This window comes from Ischnura elegans, chromosome 7, assembly GCF_921293095.1.
Source record: "Ischnura elegans chromosome 7, ioIscEleg1.1, whole genome shotgun sequence".
Taxonomy (NCBI): domain Eukaryota; kingdom Metazoa; phylum Arthropoda; class Insecta; order Odonata; family Coenagrionidae; genus Ischnura; species Ischnura elegans.
This window is the reverse complement of record NC_060252.1, coordinates 28,886,605-28,903,280: the sequence shown is the minus strand read 5'-3', so window position 1 is coordinate 28,903,280 and position 16,676 is coordinate 28,886,605. Positions and strand designations below refer to the sequence as shown.

Here is a 16,676-nt window from a genome sequence, read left to right as displayed (position 1 = left end):
CTATTTAAAAGCAAACGGAAATGAGGAGATCGTAAGTAACTTTACTCCCGATAACCTTCGAGATCGGTTACAGGTTTTTCTGGTGAAGATAAAAAAGTGGGCACAAATTCGCTGAAGCCAGTATTAATTTTAATCGAGTATGAAATTTTATACATGACGTAACTCATCTTTAAGGTGCGCCAAATCTAGAGATTAAAAACCCCTGGTAATCAAGGCTAAAACTTTTTGAGGACGTCAATGAACGTATAACGACTTGCATTAACTTTGAGAGGTAATCGGACAAACTATCCTTATTCTCCCCATAGTCTACATCTGCATTATAGCCTGCGAGCCACCTCTAGGGTGTTTGGCAGGGGGTGATCGGCATGCAAGAGGATTCCCACATCCACACCACACGGACATAAAAATATTACGCATACTTACAAATTATACTTCCACATTCATGCGAAGGTAAAGCTTGGCAACTACTCATGAAGGCAAAAACGCCGCGCAAAGGTGCAGAAGCACAATTTTCAAATATGATACATAAAAGAAATTGCTCACCTGGGTCTACTTGATAAGTACAGTAAGTCCTATATGGCAGCATTAATTTACGAGAATAATCCTACACAAAAAAGACCGATCCAGCAGGAGGTATGCATCCTCACAAGACAGCGAGAATGGATAAAAAAGGGAGGAAAAGGTCGGATGCAGTAGCGAAAAAGGAACGAGTAATACGAAATGGGACTAGACTGCGCGAAGCGAGAGGGAATCGAGTGAATAGCAGCCGGCACGCTTGTATGTATTGTACGGAGGAATGTGCGGAGTGGAGCATCTCTCCCGGGCGGCTAACACACTCCGAGAGAGAGAGAGCTGTTAACGTGCTCTGTTCCACCGTAGGTCGCGAGGGCACGGCGGAGATGACGAGGAGGAAAAGGGACAAGGGTCGGGGGGGGGGGGGGGGGCGAGACCTATACGGGGGCCGGATTTTCACCCGCGAAGCAATGAGGTGGTGCATCATCGCGGCCCTGACAAAATGAACCTACTACTGAATGCTAATGATCCCGTGTAGCAGCAGAAAGGAAACTCCAAGGGCCGATCACTGGCACGGTGGGCGTGCCCAGGGATCCACACAGAGGAGGCACAAGTCCTTAGTGTAAAATACTGATTTGTGCCTTCACTTGCCGGGTACTTTTTAACCCAACAGTATTAACGTAAACGACTGCAGCATTAGCGATGACTTAGGTCTCCTGGGCCAATAATACTTAAGTATGCGTAATGAAAACAGAATTTCCTTTATTGGTCTAAAAATTCAATGTTTTCAATGGTCATTCGGTTAAAAGTTTTGAAATACATAGAGCTTATTTTTTACGAAAATAGGGAGATTTATTTTGTTTTAATATAGAGTCAAAACCTCGCGGTAAAACGCAGTGCTATAAAAAATACAGTTTTCGGCGTAATTCGGTGGAAATCTTTGTTATTTAATATAATGAAAGAAAAAAAGAAGGGAATGCGGGCTTTATTTGCCGAAACCTGGGACGGCTGAAATAAATAATTGTGGAAATAGAAAAATACAATCATAATGTTTAATAATGCAACAAGTTTTACTGGATAGTAAAAAAAACACCAAATTCAGGTTTTAGAGAACCAAAAACATTTTCAATTTTCATTCTCCATTTTTTATGTTGAATCATTTCCTTTATTATTAGCATGCCATCATACATGGGGTAAATTAAAGACGCGAGTGTCGATGCTCCATCCGTTGGACCAAAAGTGGGTATAAGTGTTAACCCGGTAACGCCTGAATTAAAAAGTTTTTGCGATTTTTGTGGTAATCATGTATCTAAATGTCAATGAAATTCTGAGTCATTAGGTGGAAAATTTATTCTTTCACCACTAAAGGTTACGCCTAGCGGTACCATATGGTACCACCAAAATGTTTTGCATCATAACATCCCAAATGTTAGGCTCACATCAAATAACCATACTTTATATGATATAAAAATGTTAAAGCAATCATGGTTACATAATAAAACTTTTATATGAACAGTACATAAGGCGTGAGTAAAGAAAATCGAAATGCTTGCTCTAAAAATTCCGTTTTTTTTGGGCTAGTTGATGATTCTCAATTTTCAAACGGCTCTAAATACGTTAATGACAGATTTATAATAGCAAACTTTTCCGAAAAATATCATTAAAAATATTCTTATTAATTAGAAACTCTCAAAAACCATAATTAATTACGATAAATAACAAAAAAAATACGTTTAGCACTGCACTACCAGCTGGTACCATTTGGTACCGCTAGGCGTTAACGGGTTAACATGCTTACACGACTTAAATCTTTAGCTTAAGAGGATAAAAATTTTGTTAGAAGAAGTATATAACGAGCATCGGTAGCAGAATTATTTTCCTCGTTTGCATCATTAGAAATATCGTATCATCGGTCTGAGGGATCGAACGTCACCATTATCCCACCATTTTGCACTTCGAAAATAAAGGACGCAGATTAGACGCCCCGGAGGAGCTGAAAATTTCAAACCCACAGTGATTCAAACCTAGTTAATGACCATCTTTATCCTTATCGCTCCCCCTCCTCCATTTTCCGACTAACTCATCGCCCACTCCACCCCCATTGACGCCTACCCAAGCACTGAGCCCAAACGCCACCTCCCCCTAACTACCAACCCCTCAGCAACCGAAAAATTTCCCACTCCATTTCTAGCCCAATAAATATGCTCACTCCTCAATTTTCCTGCACTCCTCGCCTTTGAAAATGTAAAGCTGTGACGAAACCGTGGTCGGTCAAAATAAATCACCATAGGGAAAAAGTAAAGTTTTGATTCCTTCAGCACTTACAATACAGTGTTAATTGGTTTTCAGAAATGTCTGTGGAGTGGAAATGAGATCAGGGCGACCCAATCATTCCCCATGCTGCAATTGAGCGTTTGAACTCGCAAAAAATAGCATTGAAAACTTATGAGTTACATTCATTATGTTATTTACTGATGTTGATTAAAAAATCACTAACTCTTGGTTGACTTTGTGGTATTCCTCTATAAGTTTTTCCTGGATATACACAATTACTTATACCATTTATTTTTATCAGAGCGCAAAAAATTTTATCATTTATTTGCGCTCTGATAAAAATAAGTGGTATAAGTAATTGTGTATATCCAGGGAAAACTGTTGATTAAAAACCCTAATGACAGCTTCTCGTAAAATTTGAAGCACTCTTTCGTCTGCGTAGTGACTGGCGACTTTTTTTCCAAACCCATTTGAATGCGAGTTGATAGCATTTGCTAGAGAACTCACTCGGTTCTATAAATAGGAATACTTATAACCGAGGAGACTGTATACTCTTATTAGAGTCTATCAGAATCTGTCCCGTTGAAACTTAGTTGTTTTACCACCTTTGGCGCACGTTTGATCGGTTTTCAATAATGAACGCATCAAAGTGTGAAATTAATGCAGAACAATGCATTTATTCGGACTATTTGCAATATGATAACTACTACCGCGAGGAATAGCATATAAAAGTTATGATTTTGATAGATTATATAATCAGAAATAAATTGTTTCAGTCAAAAGCCCAAATAGTCGCTTATTTCACCGTGAAATTCGGTTCGCTCATCGCGTTAGCAATGCGAGTGGCGCTTTTGTAAACCCATTTGAATGCGCAGTGAGTGACAATGTATTTTGTGGCCAACACGAGAATCCTCTATTGCAATATTCGTGCACTCATATCCCTTCTACGAGCGAAATCAAGAAATAGCGTGCCTGCCCGTGTATCGAGTATCGAGTAAAGCGAGCTCCATTTAGATGAGTCGGAATATCACGAAACTCAGATTATTTCTCGAATCATACATAAAAATGGTATGAAATATATAATTGATAACTTCAGGCTTAACTATGTGAAACCTTTACATTATTGGAAATAAAAGAATAAAACTTTGTTAGGTTCATCAGTATATTTAAATATGCATTACCCAGGTTTCATAACATAGTTACATCTTAAGGTCTTTCAGTTCATAATTTAGTCACAAATGTTACACCTGAATATGTGACTATATTATGAAACTCGGGTCGTGCCTATTTAAATATTCAAGTGAAGTTTTTCAGTTTATACCATAGTCACATATTTTAAACCTGAAGATGTTATGAAACCCGGGCGTTGCGTATTTAAATATAAAAGCGAACCTAACCTAATTTTATACTTTTGTTTTTTTTATATATATATTCGAAAATACAATTCGGAGGGAACTGTAACTTATACTATGCACTAATAAGTGGGGCATATTTACAGCCACATTTTAAGCTTATCCTCAAATTCTATTTTTGCTCATTCTCCCATTTTAAATGCATGTCAGTCAGTCATATTGAAAGGTACCTGACTGGCTTCAGCTCGGCTTTGACTGACACCGCGCGAGTAGCACCATACCCATCATTCCGTCGTTTTTTTTCAGTATGGGAGGAAATGTTGATATAATGGAAAGAACTGATGACAGTAATTTATAAGTTAACGCATTAAGCGTTTGTAAATACTGGCTCTCAACCCCTTCGACTTACGGTAACCATGCACATGGCCCAAATTACTAGTGACGGTTCACCAGCTATGAATTTCAACTGCATTACCGGGAGTCTTCGTCAACAAACTAGGTTACCTTTGTACGTGGGACGTCAAGAGTTATTATGTGAAAGGAGGAAGGACTGTTACGCGTCACGGTGGCAGTAATTAATGTACAAACTTCTCCTCTGATTCCTGTTTCCGCACCAGTTTTCGCTTATTGATTGGACGCGAAAACTGCAACATTCGGTGTGCCTCAAACTCCAGAGCGCTATTCTATTTTCCTCCGTGCACTGATGCTTTTAACTGCTCTTGACTCGACTTTAGGTTCGGGTCTCTGGGTTACTAGGGAGGCAGTGACGACAGCTTTGTTGTACCAAATCCCATATCCGTCATATATGAATGAAGGATATATATATATAGGAACATCATTTTGACACAAAGTGAGAAGAAAACGGAATGTATCATCGAATTAATTTATCTTTTATTGTATAATAAATTCTTGATTACAGCACGGATATGTTCTGTTGCGCTGTCCGTTTTGCGAGGATGGCTTTCATCGGACCCTGGCCACTCTGCATATGATTACAATATGAGGAGGGTTTACTGATGACTGATAAATAAAATTTCCGGGCGTACATGAAAACTAGATCACACCTGTGGGATGAACAAACACGTTTAAAACTAGAAGAATGGAGTTTGTTGCTTATCAGTAATACTGGTATAAGTGCCAAAACGAAAAAATATCAATGTTTCTGCGAATTGTTTTAGCTTAAAAGGAAATGGGTAAAAAAAGATCCGTTTACATACTTAAAGATTAACGTTATAGAAAAGTAATTACAATAATGAAAAATTTTGGAAGACATAAACGCACCGTATTTGATATCATTCACCTATTAATGAGACAATTTAGGAAAACATGAAAGAAATGGTGAAGCGTGAAAACAGAAAGGGGTAAAAATAATAACCTCTGTAATAAATACACGAAAATCTTTATGTTATTTGATAATAAAAACATAAAAGTAACGAGTGCGTTAATTGTATTGTAATTGCCTCTTAAGAAAAGTTTTACGGAATTATAAAAACTTAAAGTGTTAATATTGCGCAAATTGAATTAAATGGACCATTTTCGAAAACGTTTATGAAAAAAAAGATTCTAAACATGACAGCTAAGAGGGGCTTTTGATTTAAATACGTTTGCAGACAAGAAAAAGCATAAAAACTAACATAAAACTTGATTCCATGTGAACGAAATTTCCTTTTCGCCCTGAAAAATAGTTGAGTGAAACATTTGCCCAATAAAAATAAAATATTCATGTTCCGATGTGTGAATAGATTTATTTTCTTTTTTCTCTCGTCTTGACCTCTTTTAATTAATGATAAAATAATTCCTGGAGTATAGGTCATATAATTAAAAAAAAAATGAGAGTACAATAAAATACAATAATATACAATATTGACACATAAATAAAGGTTACAAAGCAGTTTTTTACAACAATGTAATAAAAAATGAGAAGGGAATACACAATAAATTTAATATACCTTAGTTTTTCACATATTTGTTTATTGATAGTAGGTAACTAAGCTAGTACCTAACCTAGTTACCATTAATTTCGATTAATTAAATAAAAATAAATTTTCCTAAGGTTTTCAATGTCTGTTTTTCATTACAGCTGTTAATGGATCTAGATATGTGAACCATTTCTTTGAATGGTCTTTTTTCTCAAATTAACCTCATGATCTAAAATTTCGGCGTTGTCATAATCAAAAACATAAGAGTTATACTCCAGGAATTATTTTATCATTAATAGTTTCATTTCTATTTCCCTCCCGTCCTTTTGGTGCTAAACCATCAAAATTGAAAAGAAGACCGTCAATTGTCAAACCTCTCCGCTTTCTTACTTCCCCACAATTGACCACAAGCGTGATTGTCAAGACGATATTCATTGAATCAAACGGCATTCACGCTGAGAGAGTATGAAGGTAGTCTTGAGAAAATGGACAGCCCCAGTATTTCCTCCCTCCCACGTGAGGCGAAAAACAGGAGGAGGAGATTCTGAAGGCGGCCGAAAAAATATGATCAGAAAAGTGCTTACTAGTACCAAGGCAATCGAAATGTGTGTAGTAATGTTTGTGAAATGAAATTAAAACTAACTGGACAGTACAATATTATTGTGTACCCTTTAATATGGTGTTCCACGACACCTCTCCGGAAAAAAGTAGGCTTCTCACTAGTAACCTTGGACAAGGACGTAACCAGGAAAAAGATTTCGGGGGAGAAGGGGGTCATTTGAAGGCGAGGGGCATAATTCAGGGAGAGTGCAGGCGAAGGAATACGCCTCACACCCCATCTTTGAAATGTTTTGGTCAGGGGTTGAACCAATAGACCTCCCTTCCCCCCCTTGCTACGGCCTCGGGGTCAAGCGAATAACAGCGCCACCAAAAACGGAACTCTGCGACGAATTTAACTGACAAGTATTTTTTCTGAAAATTTTTGGCACTTGAAACTTAATTTTAGCCCGTATGATAATGCCCACTTTTTGGCCAAGAATAGGCGAGCAATATTGTTAACAATATTTTGGACGTAACGTACTGTATGATCAATATCTACACCAAAAAGGCCGAAATAGTGTCACGACAGAGTATGCCATTCTATTTCGATGATTTTTTTACGTCGTATAAGCATTCGTGTGATTTGTACGCTTCAACCGATAATGAAACAATGTCTTTCGTCCACAATTTAGAAACTTCAAGCGAATTTTCGGAACAAAACCAATATTTTACAGCCAAACCGGATGTTTTGCAAGTTTTCTTTTGGCCACTATAAGTCAACAAAACTGACTTTTGATTGAAGATTGGCCTTGAGAAAATAGAACCTGCTCCAAATTCCAAATTGGGGGAGAAATTGTGTTCAATATTGTGAAAAGCATATTGGACTAGAAATTGGTGCGTATCAGTTGGACCATAATCCAATATCCAATGGATTGGCCAATAAATTGGGAAGTGTCATATGGGCTTAAGTGTTTATAGACGTTTAAAGACGTACTGTCAGCAAGTTCTCGACTTCGCCTAATGCAATACCCTCTTTCTAATTATGAATTATCCAAGTCTGTCTTTCGCTTGACGAATTCTTAAAAACGGCTACCGACTCGGGGTCAATTTATCGTTCGTTTAAACCGAAGTAGAAATATTAAAAAGCGTCTCTAGCATTAAAGTCTACGCTAAATTGACTTAGAATCTAGCCAAGAAAATTATGATGCATGAGTAAATTAATGCGGTACTTCGTTCGAATACCCTTTATTTCGGTTACTTGTGTCGTAAAAAAAAGCGATTAATAATATTAAAATCATTCCAAAATTGATAATCCGACTAAAAGAAAAAAAATAAAGGAGATTATTATCAGGAAACAAGTTTGTTTAGTACAAGCAGGGGCAATTCCTGAAATTGGAAGGGGGCCTAATTTAGGGGTCAGCCCTTAAGTTTGCCTAAAAATTGCATTTCATAAAATTTCATCCCATTTATTTGCATCATCAAAAATATTGATATTCTCATCCATTACGTGCCAAGAAATTAGATTAGACGGCCTGAAATAATTAATCGTATTTCCTTATTGCTATGTTATTTAATACTTTACCGTGCGAAATCTAGAGAAAAAAAGGAACGATACGTGTACAACTTATTGGAGTAAACAGATAGCTTAAGACAGCTTTTACACTAATTAGACTGGGTTCCGCTAAAGACTCAGACGGCAGCACCTATGTTCAGATTACTTGAGCAATTGATAGCATGTACCATACAGAGCGGCATGGAGAACATCATACTAGACCTGTGCTATATTTCTTGGTCCGAAAGATTAATATGATAGATATTTCGCCGAATGACAGGTATGGGAATTCGTGCTTTCCCCTTACAATAAAGGACTTAAATAATTCAAGTCAAAGTCAAACCTTCATAACGCCCACTTTTTTGCATTATCAAATAGGTGTAAAGGTCTTTTTACACGATATAGTAACACGTACAGGGTAATGTCTCATTGTATGAACAATTTTTGTGGACCGAAACGGAGCATGTGCAAATGCATTAGTCAAATTAGAATAGGTTCTATTTTCTGCTCATATATTCGCACAAGTTGGGTTGTTATACATTGCAATGTTGCGTTCATTCTAGCGTTCATACATTTAGGCATTAACTCGTACGCAATAATGTATCGTGTAAACGGGCCTGAACATCTATCGCCATACATTTATCGAGGCGGTTGCGGGGTGCAACGCAGATTTAAATAAGTAGTAGCCGTAAATGCACAAAGAAAGTCTAAGGTCCACTCTTCACAAAGTCATGGAACTGCCTTGGGTCATTCCTATCCAAAGACTAGTCTACGAGAATTAGGAGAGGACATTGGAGCCGAAAGGAATATCACGCGAACTGAAGCAAAAAGACCGCGGGTCGCGGCAGGCAGTTGACGGCAAAGGGATATCGGTTCCAAGGCCGGAAAGACGAACCCTCACGCCAGCAGCGCCTGCTTGTCCTTCCCACGGATCCGGAACAATGACCGCACGAATGGTTTTACCACCACCACCACTCGGACCTTTCCACCGAAAAACAACGCCATTCCCACTCGCCCCCGCCCTCCCTCCCAATCGCTGACCAACCATTAGATTTATTTTCGCACGCACCCGCCACAAAAAAGTCAGCATTGATTCATGCAACTGTCGAGTTGAATGCGATTCTGTCCGCGATCCAAGCTGAGGTTTTCGAAAACATCGATGGAAAGGAACACGGAAATTAAGTAATACCTACTCCTTTTTTAGCCAGTCCTATTTTTAGCGAATTCTCGTTTTATTATTAGTGCTGCCATCTGAAAACGCTATAGGGAGATAGAGCAGCCATTATCAGCATTTGCCTTTCATTCCAATTTGGAACATATACTTAGGTAAAATATAATTATTTATACTCGAGATAGCTATATGTTGTAAAAGGATTAATTTAAACACGTAACTTAAATTACATAGATATTTTCAGTTTTAAACACATTATTTCGTGATAAAAAGACAAAACATAACATTTCAGCGGTTTTAATGCGTCCTATTAAAGTTACCATGTACATGATTTTCCATACACATAACTTTAGGCTTCGCTATTATTTTTAATCATAAGTAATAAATATGAAAATTCAACAAAATTTGGGTATTATTTTACTTGCACTCATCACTTTTTCAAAGATTCCAAGTTATATCACGCAACAGTCGAATTCAACCTTATTTTATCTATGACTTAACGTGAAGTTTTTAATTCCGACAAGGTCGCGAAACAATTTCCAAAAATAAAAGGTTGCGATACATTTCACAAGCCATTAACTTTATACTGTACTGTGAGCGTTTCTAAGTCTATTTGTTCAAATTAAAGGTTGTGGTGGATTTGCTTTCCTTAATCATCCAATTCAGCATCTACCGCGTGACTATCCTTCATTATTTACTGCTAAAAAAACACTAAATGATTAAAAAAAATATTACCCTTTTTTCACAATCAGTTTAACTGCGACATAGCATCACGTGTGCAGAGTTATTATTTAAATTTTATTTTCCAATTTTATTAATAATACTCTTTCTTAGTACATAGTACCTAGCTACGCATTAGACGGAACACCAGCTTTCACAGTTTCGGAAAAATCTCTTCATTCTTACGGAGTTTTTCGACTAGATGACATTTTTTCAGTGGTAAATTTTACAAGATAACAGTTTTGACTAGAAAATCAATGCGGGGATAACTCGAGATAATTGTGGGAAATGCATTTTAATTGTTATAAGGGTTAGTGTCTCCAATAACGTGAATTGACACGAGCACCGATATTTTTTATATGTAGACTTGAAGCTGTGAATGCCTGTTTTCCGACATTTTCTCCTTCTTTACTTCATAACAGCTTAGCAATCTCCACCCAATCCATAAACCGTGTTCTTTTCAGGGGCAACGTGCATAAATATCCTTTATCGATACCAGACCTCCAACAAATTCTGACGTTAAGCCTAAATCCCCGTGATTCAGCTCTCCATTTTTTTTTATATTCCGCGTAAAATACCATCAATATGGCATAGGAATTTCTCAGTCCATTACCCGAGTCACTTTCCATACGTCACTAACGTCGCAGGAATATATTTCATCTCCATTCTCTGTATTTCGTTAAGTGTGATTTTCCTCAACAACGGAGTTTCGCCTGTGAAAACAGAAAATTATTCAGAGCCGCTAATTTCAGTGACGCGATAGTAATTTTAACTCTAAAATGAATGTTATTCTTTCTGAAAATTCATTGCATTAGTACGTAACGCACCATGTTAGGAAAATTACGAATAATACAGATTCCCTCTACGCAGCTTGCATTTAAAAAAATACATGCGGCCTTTGACGTTAGACTGTTTTGTTCATTTTCATGACGACGCGTTTGTGGCGGAGTAACTCCTTGACAACGGCAACCCTCTCAAGGTCCCCAAATATGTGTGAGAGATAGGGAAGATGAAGGAGAGAGGAGAAGGGACAACAGGTACTCATATTTTTTTTTCAATGACGGAAGGCTCGCAACGTGAATCCCTTTGACTGCAGGCGCGAGTTATTTTCCCAGACACGACCTGTTACCAGCAGCGCACGCAAGCAAACACGACCCTAATTACTATTTTCAAACTTAATGCATGTTTTCGAGAGAAATAAAGACATGGTGGCGCTCTGAGTCGAGATTTAAACCGTTATATCGCTCTACATATCTTGAGCTTTACGAATCAAGTTTCCGTTGAAAATTAAAAATTTGTTAAAAGAAGAGATTTCTTAGAGTTTTGGTCGCTATGTTTTACCTTGGGCCACCATGTTTTACTAAATTTGATAACATTTTCAGGACATGAAGTAATTAACGGAAGGAGAAATACAATGAGCGTCAACTATGTTAATGTATACCTACGATAAAAATGTTGGATGTATCTTACATAATGTGTTAATATTAGCAGTACAATCCAACTGAATCGATAGTTGGTAAATTTTTTGATTCACCTTAAGGCCTTAGTATGTCAATATACCTAATTTAATACATCACTTCCTCGGAAAGTAGTATTTCGTGGTAGAAAATGGACGAAGAAAACCTAATTAACTCAAGTCCTTCAAATAAACTGTATATAGTGTACTCCAATAAATTTTAAAGAAATACTTAGACCAAGAAATAAGTTCATTTTCACCTGAGATGTAAGTGCAATCCTTGAGCTAAGTTAATTCTTGGACACAGGTGCCAATTGGTAAGAATCCGAAAATAATTGTCTTTTGGTATGGTAATAGTGAAAACCTAGGTCAGTTAAATGAAATATTTTAAGGAACACTATAAATCAAATACGCTTACATCAGGATGTGTTTTTAAAAAATGACTTAAAGTCTGATATGCCAACAATCTTTTAAGATCTCCTCTCTTGTGGATAATATATCCTTCCGGATTATTTTTCCTTCATATGTATTCTAAAATAAAGTTGACTTGCAGCAGAGTAAAAGTGAAAACCCAGGTTAGTTAAATCAACTATTTTAAGGCAAATTATAAATCAAATTCACTTACATCAAGGTGTGTTTTCAAAAAAGATGACTTAAATCTGATATGCCATCAATCGTTTAAGGTCCTGTCTCCCGTGGATTATTTTTCTTTCCCAACGATAACGTCGGAACAGATTCAATCTCTTCCAAAAATAAATAGTTTTCGTGGCTGGAGCAATAAATACCCGCGATGTTTCATGTGACTCGAAGAACCTCACATTATTTGAGGCACCGAATACGTGTTACAGCTGGCCTGGTAAAACAAGTTCACCCCAACCAGCCAGAAAACAATTTAATTAATATTGTGCGCATTTGTCTGTGTTGTGGGTTTAGTGTTATGCTTGTGTTAGCAAAAACTTAAAATTAAAAATGTTGACGTTAATCACTGTATTTTTTCACACACAAAATAATTCTTATACTACACAATTTTTTAAAATAAATTCTTACGTTAATCGTTTTTTGCGATATTACATATCGATGGCTAAGTTCTAACAACAAGTATCTCAAAAAATAGCAACTTTTCAGGAGAGCAAAAATACGATTAATTTTTTCTAACTTTACGCTAAAATTAAAAATCTAAAATTCATAAAACTGAAAAAGAAGGATATCTACATTTGCCAATAAAGAGTTGTTTCTTGCTTGAATTTTATTTTTTAATGTTATTACATTTTGTTCAAGATACCAGCGTCAAACCGGCTAAACTTTGAGATAGGTACGTGTTGTTAGAACTTAGCCATCGATATGTTATTCGAAGGCGGCGAGCGACGTATTTGGCTAGGTAGAAGGAGTTTAAGACCGATACCCCGCAAAAAAAGACACGTGGTCAAACTCACCGGGGTCCTCGGCGTCCCAAGCCCCCGTCTCCATGTCATCATCTTCCGGCTCGTTTGCGGCCACGGCCCGGTGGACGCGAGGGGCTAGCAGCAGGAGGAGGAGCAGCAGGGCCAGGTTGAATCGGGGGACGGCCGCGGGGGCAGAGGCGGCCGGCGAAGACGACGACGAACGAGGCATCGGGTTACGAAGACCGAAGGCCCGGGGAGAAGAACAACAACACCTCAGCTTGGGGGGGAGGGGCACACGCTTTGGCCTCACGAGGAGAGGCGGTAGGGAAACGCCGGCTTCGACGCCGGAGGTCGGTGTTGTCACGAAGCCACTTCCACTCTCCTTTATCGGGGGCGTAAGGCGAGATGGATCCTTGGGGTATCTGTTTCACACCTATGCGTTGTCCCTAAGGAGACGGCTCGGTCGCCCAGTGTGGGTAGGGTGGGCTATAGGGAGGAAGTCACCTTCTGCGGTGTCTTCAACGGGAAAGTCACGGGGTGATGAACGGAGTAAAGAGAACCGCGTGGGACGCCACTCCGTCTCGTAAGTCTTACCGGCAAACTGGAGCCCTTCCTCTGCCCAGGAGAGAGCTACATAAGCTGGGTACTGAGGCCTCAAAATCTCAAGCGATAATTACATGGAGGCCTTCCTCGAATCGAAAACAGTGTTGACTTCAAGTCTTGGTGTGGGAAGCGTCACGTTAAGAATTGAACTGGGATTGGCCGCGCTATCGCCGGCTTCGTTCCTCCAGTCCGTCTTTTAAGCCCTGCCGGTGTGCTGCGCACTGGAAGCCTTCCTCGAATCGAAAACAGTGTTGAATCAAGCGAGGTGATGGTGCGGGAAGCGTCGCGTAAGAATGGAGCCGGGATTGCCCGCGCTGTCGCCGGCTTCGTACCTCGGTTGCGCGGCAGGTGAGTTGGCGGAGACGTCGGCTGCAAGAGGGGAGAGAATCATTTCTCGCGCGGCCATCCCCCGCAGGTGGAGGAGTCCCATTCAGAGCGGCCGCCGCTAATGGTCGAATCGCTTTTTGACGCGTACATTCGTGTGCGCGCCCATTTGCTTTGGTGAACAACTCTCCTCGCCGGCCGGTGCGGTGATTTCACGAGTGTTTGCCGGCTTCACCGCATCGTTATGACGTTTATGGAACCCGAAATGGTCGAAAGCGCGCTGCTCTTGCTATCTCGTGAGAATCCAAGAGTGTGCTGCGTCACCAACCCATTCCTCTTTTACGTCCAGGTTTTTTTCCTCACGTAAACACTATGCGAATATTCACAGCGATTTTCTCAAAATTTCCTCAAGCAAGGGGGGATATGAAGTCAGCATTTGACGAATGAAACTATAAAGTTATGTACAATTCACTGCGATTCACCAAGAACAACACCGAACTACGCATTCATTGAAAATAGCACCAGTTTCTCAGTGCGTTCCACACTCACACACATATAGGGCAATTCCAACTATGTTGAAGGGGGAAATGGAACCAATAGGCCTAAATCAATCACAAGAGGAACAAAACGTTCAACAGTCATGCGAACTTTGTTTTCATGAGGATCGAGGTTCCGTCGTAGGTCATCACATAATCACAGTCCACACATGATAAAACAACATCGAGGGAGCGTTTTCGGTCCCTTCCCTATCGGAGACACGACTGAAAGATTCATAAGGACCCGAATAAAGTTTATCTCCGCCGCCACGACACATTCGAATTCGGAGGAAAAAAAATCTTTTGCGAGCTATCTCGATATTCGGAGAGAGCGCTGAACCGTAGGCGGAAAAATAACCGAGTGAAACATTGGGAGAGTCAAAACCTTACCCTCTCTATCTCTCTACATATACATCTCCGAACGCTCGGGGGTAAACTTTCTTTCATGTGAATCCCTGGCGCCGATCCTGCCTTCAAGCGCCGCAGAGTCGCATAATGGGAAACGTACGACCTGTTCGCTTTCGCACGCGAGACTGACTACCAGGAGTTCCAGCGGCGGGGAGGACGGACATGGCGTCGGAGGGGAAGGGATGGCGACCGTGGGTGGGGGAGGAGGGGAGGGTTCCATAGGATTTTGGCGGGGTGGGCGGGAAGGGGTAAGCACGTAGGGAGGTGCGATCAGATTTTCCGGGATTCCACCGCGTTTCCTCGGATTCTGATATCGACACCGGCAATACTCCATAGCTCCCCACATCTTAGTGACAGAGCCGTGAAGAAGTTAGCATTCGTCAATCGTATTGTGGGAAGATTTTCGGATGGGAAAGTAAAAGAAAGGCGCTATTTCGCATTCGTCCGTCCACAACTTGAATATGCAGCGAGCATATGTTATTCCGGTGCAGAAAGACTTCATCCGTGATCTGAATAAAACACAAATGAAAGCTGCGCGATACGTCAAAAACTGTTACGGGTGTATAGACAGCGTTACCCAGATGTTTAACGAATTGGGCTGGGAGCCGCTAGAGACTCTTAGGCTACGCGCTGGAGTCAGATTGCTAAAGCAATTGAGAATAGATAGCTTTAACAGCGACTCGGAGAACATAATATAAGAGCCCCTCTATATTTCCAGGTTCGACAGAAGGGATATATTATGAGAGATATTTTGCCGAACGGATAGATACGTGGATTCGTTTTTCCCTCGAACCATAATGGACTTTAATTGATGTTAGTCGTAATTTTGTTTGAGTATTTGAGTTTTATATGTCTGGGGTCCTAACACCCCCTGCCGCACGCCATTTTAGGCGGCTTGCGGGGTAGGTAGTATGTAGATTTAGAACTTCAGGCCAGCAGTTTTTACCACGTCCGATGTAGACAGTTTCGCCGGTGACCCTGCCAGCATCTTTAAGTCAGAAGTGGAGATGCTGGTGGGATTCCCAGCGCAGTGGTGCAAAGAGAGGTCGATCCGGGGGGTCAACCCCCCTCCCCCGAAATATAATAACAAAATTACTTTTTTTCGTCAAAAAGGAAATTAAGTATTGAAAAATCATGAATTTACAAAAAAATTCTTTGAAAATTTAAGTTTTTTTTCGATTAAGAAAAGTGTTAAAATTAGTCTAAATTGTTAAGATTAGTAATTTAAAAATAAATCTTCTAGAACCTAGTTTTTTCAAATTTCCTCCTGGTTTTGGACCCCTCCCCGAACGAAATTCCTGGATATGCCACTGTTCCAGCGTAACTGTAAGTAAAAAGCTTAGGTTATTAAACAACACGGTGGGAGACAGGAATGCATGATCGCATCTACTATAAAACCATGGAAGCCTTCGCAATAACACAGAGTACGAAGAATTCATGCGTTGATGAATGAGAAAAGTTCATGAGTTTTATCCGATTAATTGGAAAAAAAATATTTCACCGGGCCAACACATCGGTGGTGTTTCCTCATGAGAAATATCAAGTGACGCAGACGTTTAATCTCTTGATACTGATTTTATGCCCCTATCTTTGCTTTCTGATATAATCCTCCCATATGGACATCTCTCATCTTGTCCCCCCCAGCATCTTCAGGTCAGAGGTAGAGATGTTGGCGGGATTCCCAGAGTAACCGTCTTCTTCAGGGATCAAACAACGCGGTGGAAGCCCCGAATGCATAATCGCATCTACTACTCAATACACGGAATCCTTTGCATTAACATAGGGCATTCTTATAAATATGGAAAACAAAATGGTGTATTATACGCACGAAGATTACTAAAGAACTATTCTGCGCTGGAAGAGAAGATGTCGCCAAAAGGTCCAACTTTAAAATATGAAGTTAAGGAGGCGAAAGAGTTCCGCTAC

General features: G+C 39.7%; 1 protein-coding gene across 1 annotated transcript in view; it reads right to left on the bottom strand.

Annotated features, from left to right (window-relative positions):
- LOC124162785 (hemicentin-2-like) overlaps nucleotides 1–14,861 on the bottom strand; it is an 810,672-nt gene extending 795,811 nt beyond the window's left edge. Inside the window, exon 1 of the mRNA XM_046539421.1 lies at nucleotides 12,931–14,861. Coding sequence (XP_046395377.1) covers nucleotides 12,931–13,108 — 178 coding nt within the window. The 5' untranslated portion in view covers nucleotides 13,109–14,861. The remainder of the gene's footprint in view (nucleotides 1–12,930) is intronic.
- Nucleotides 14,862–16,676: the final 1,815 nt, after the last annotated feature.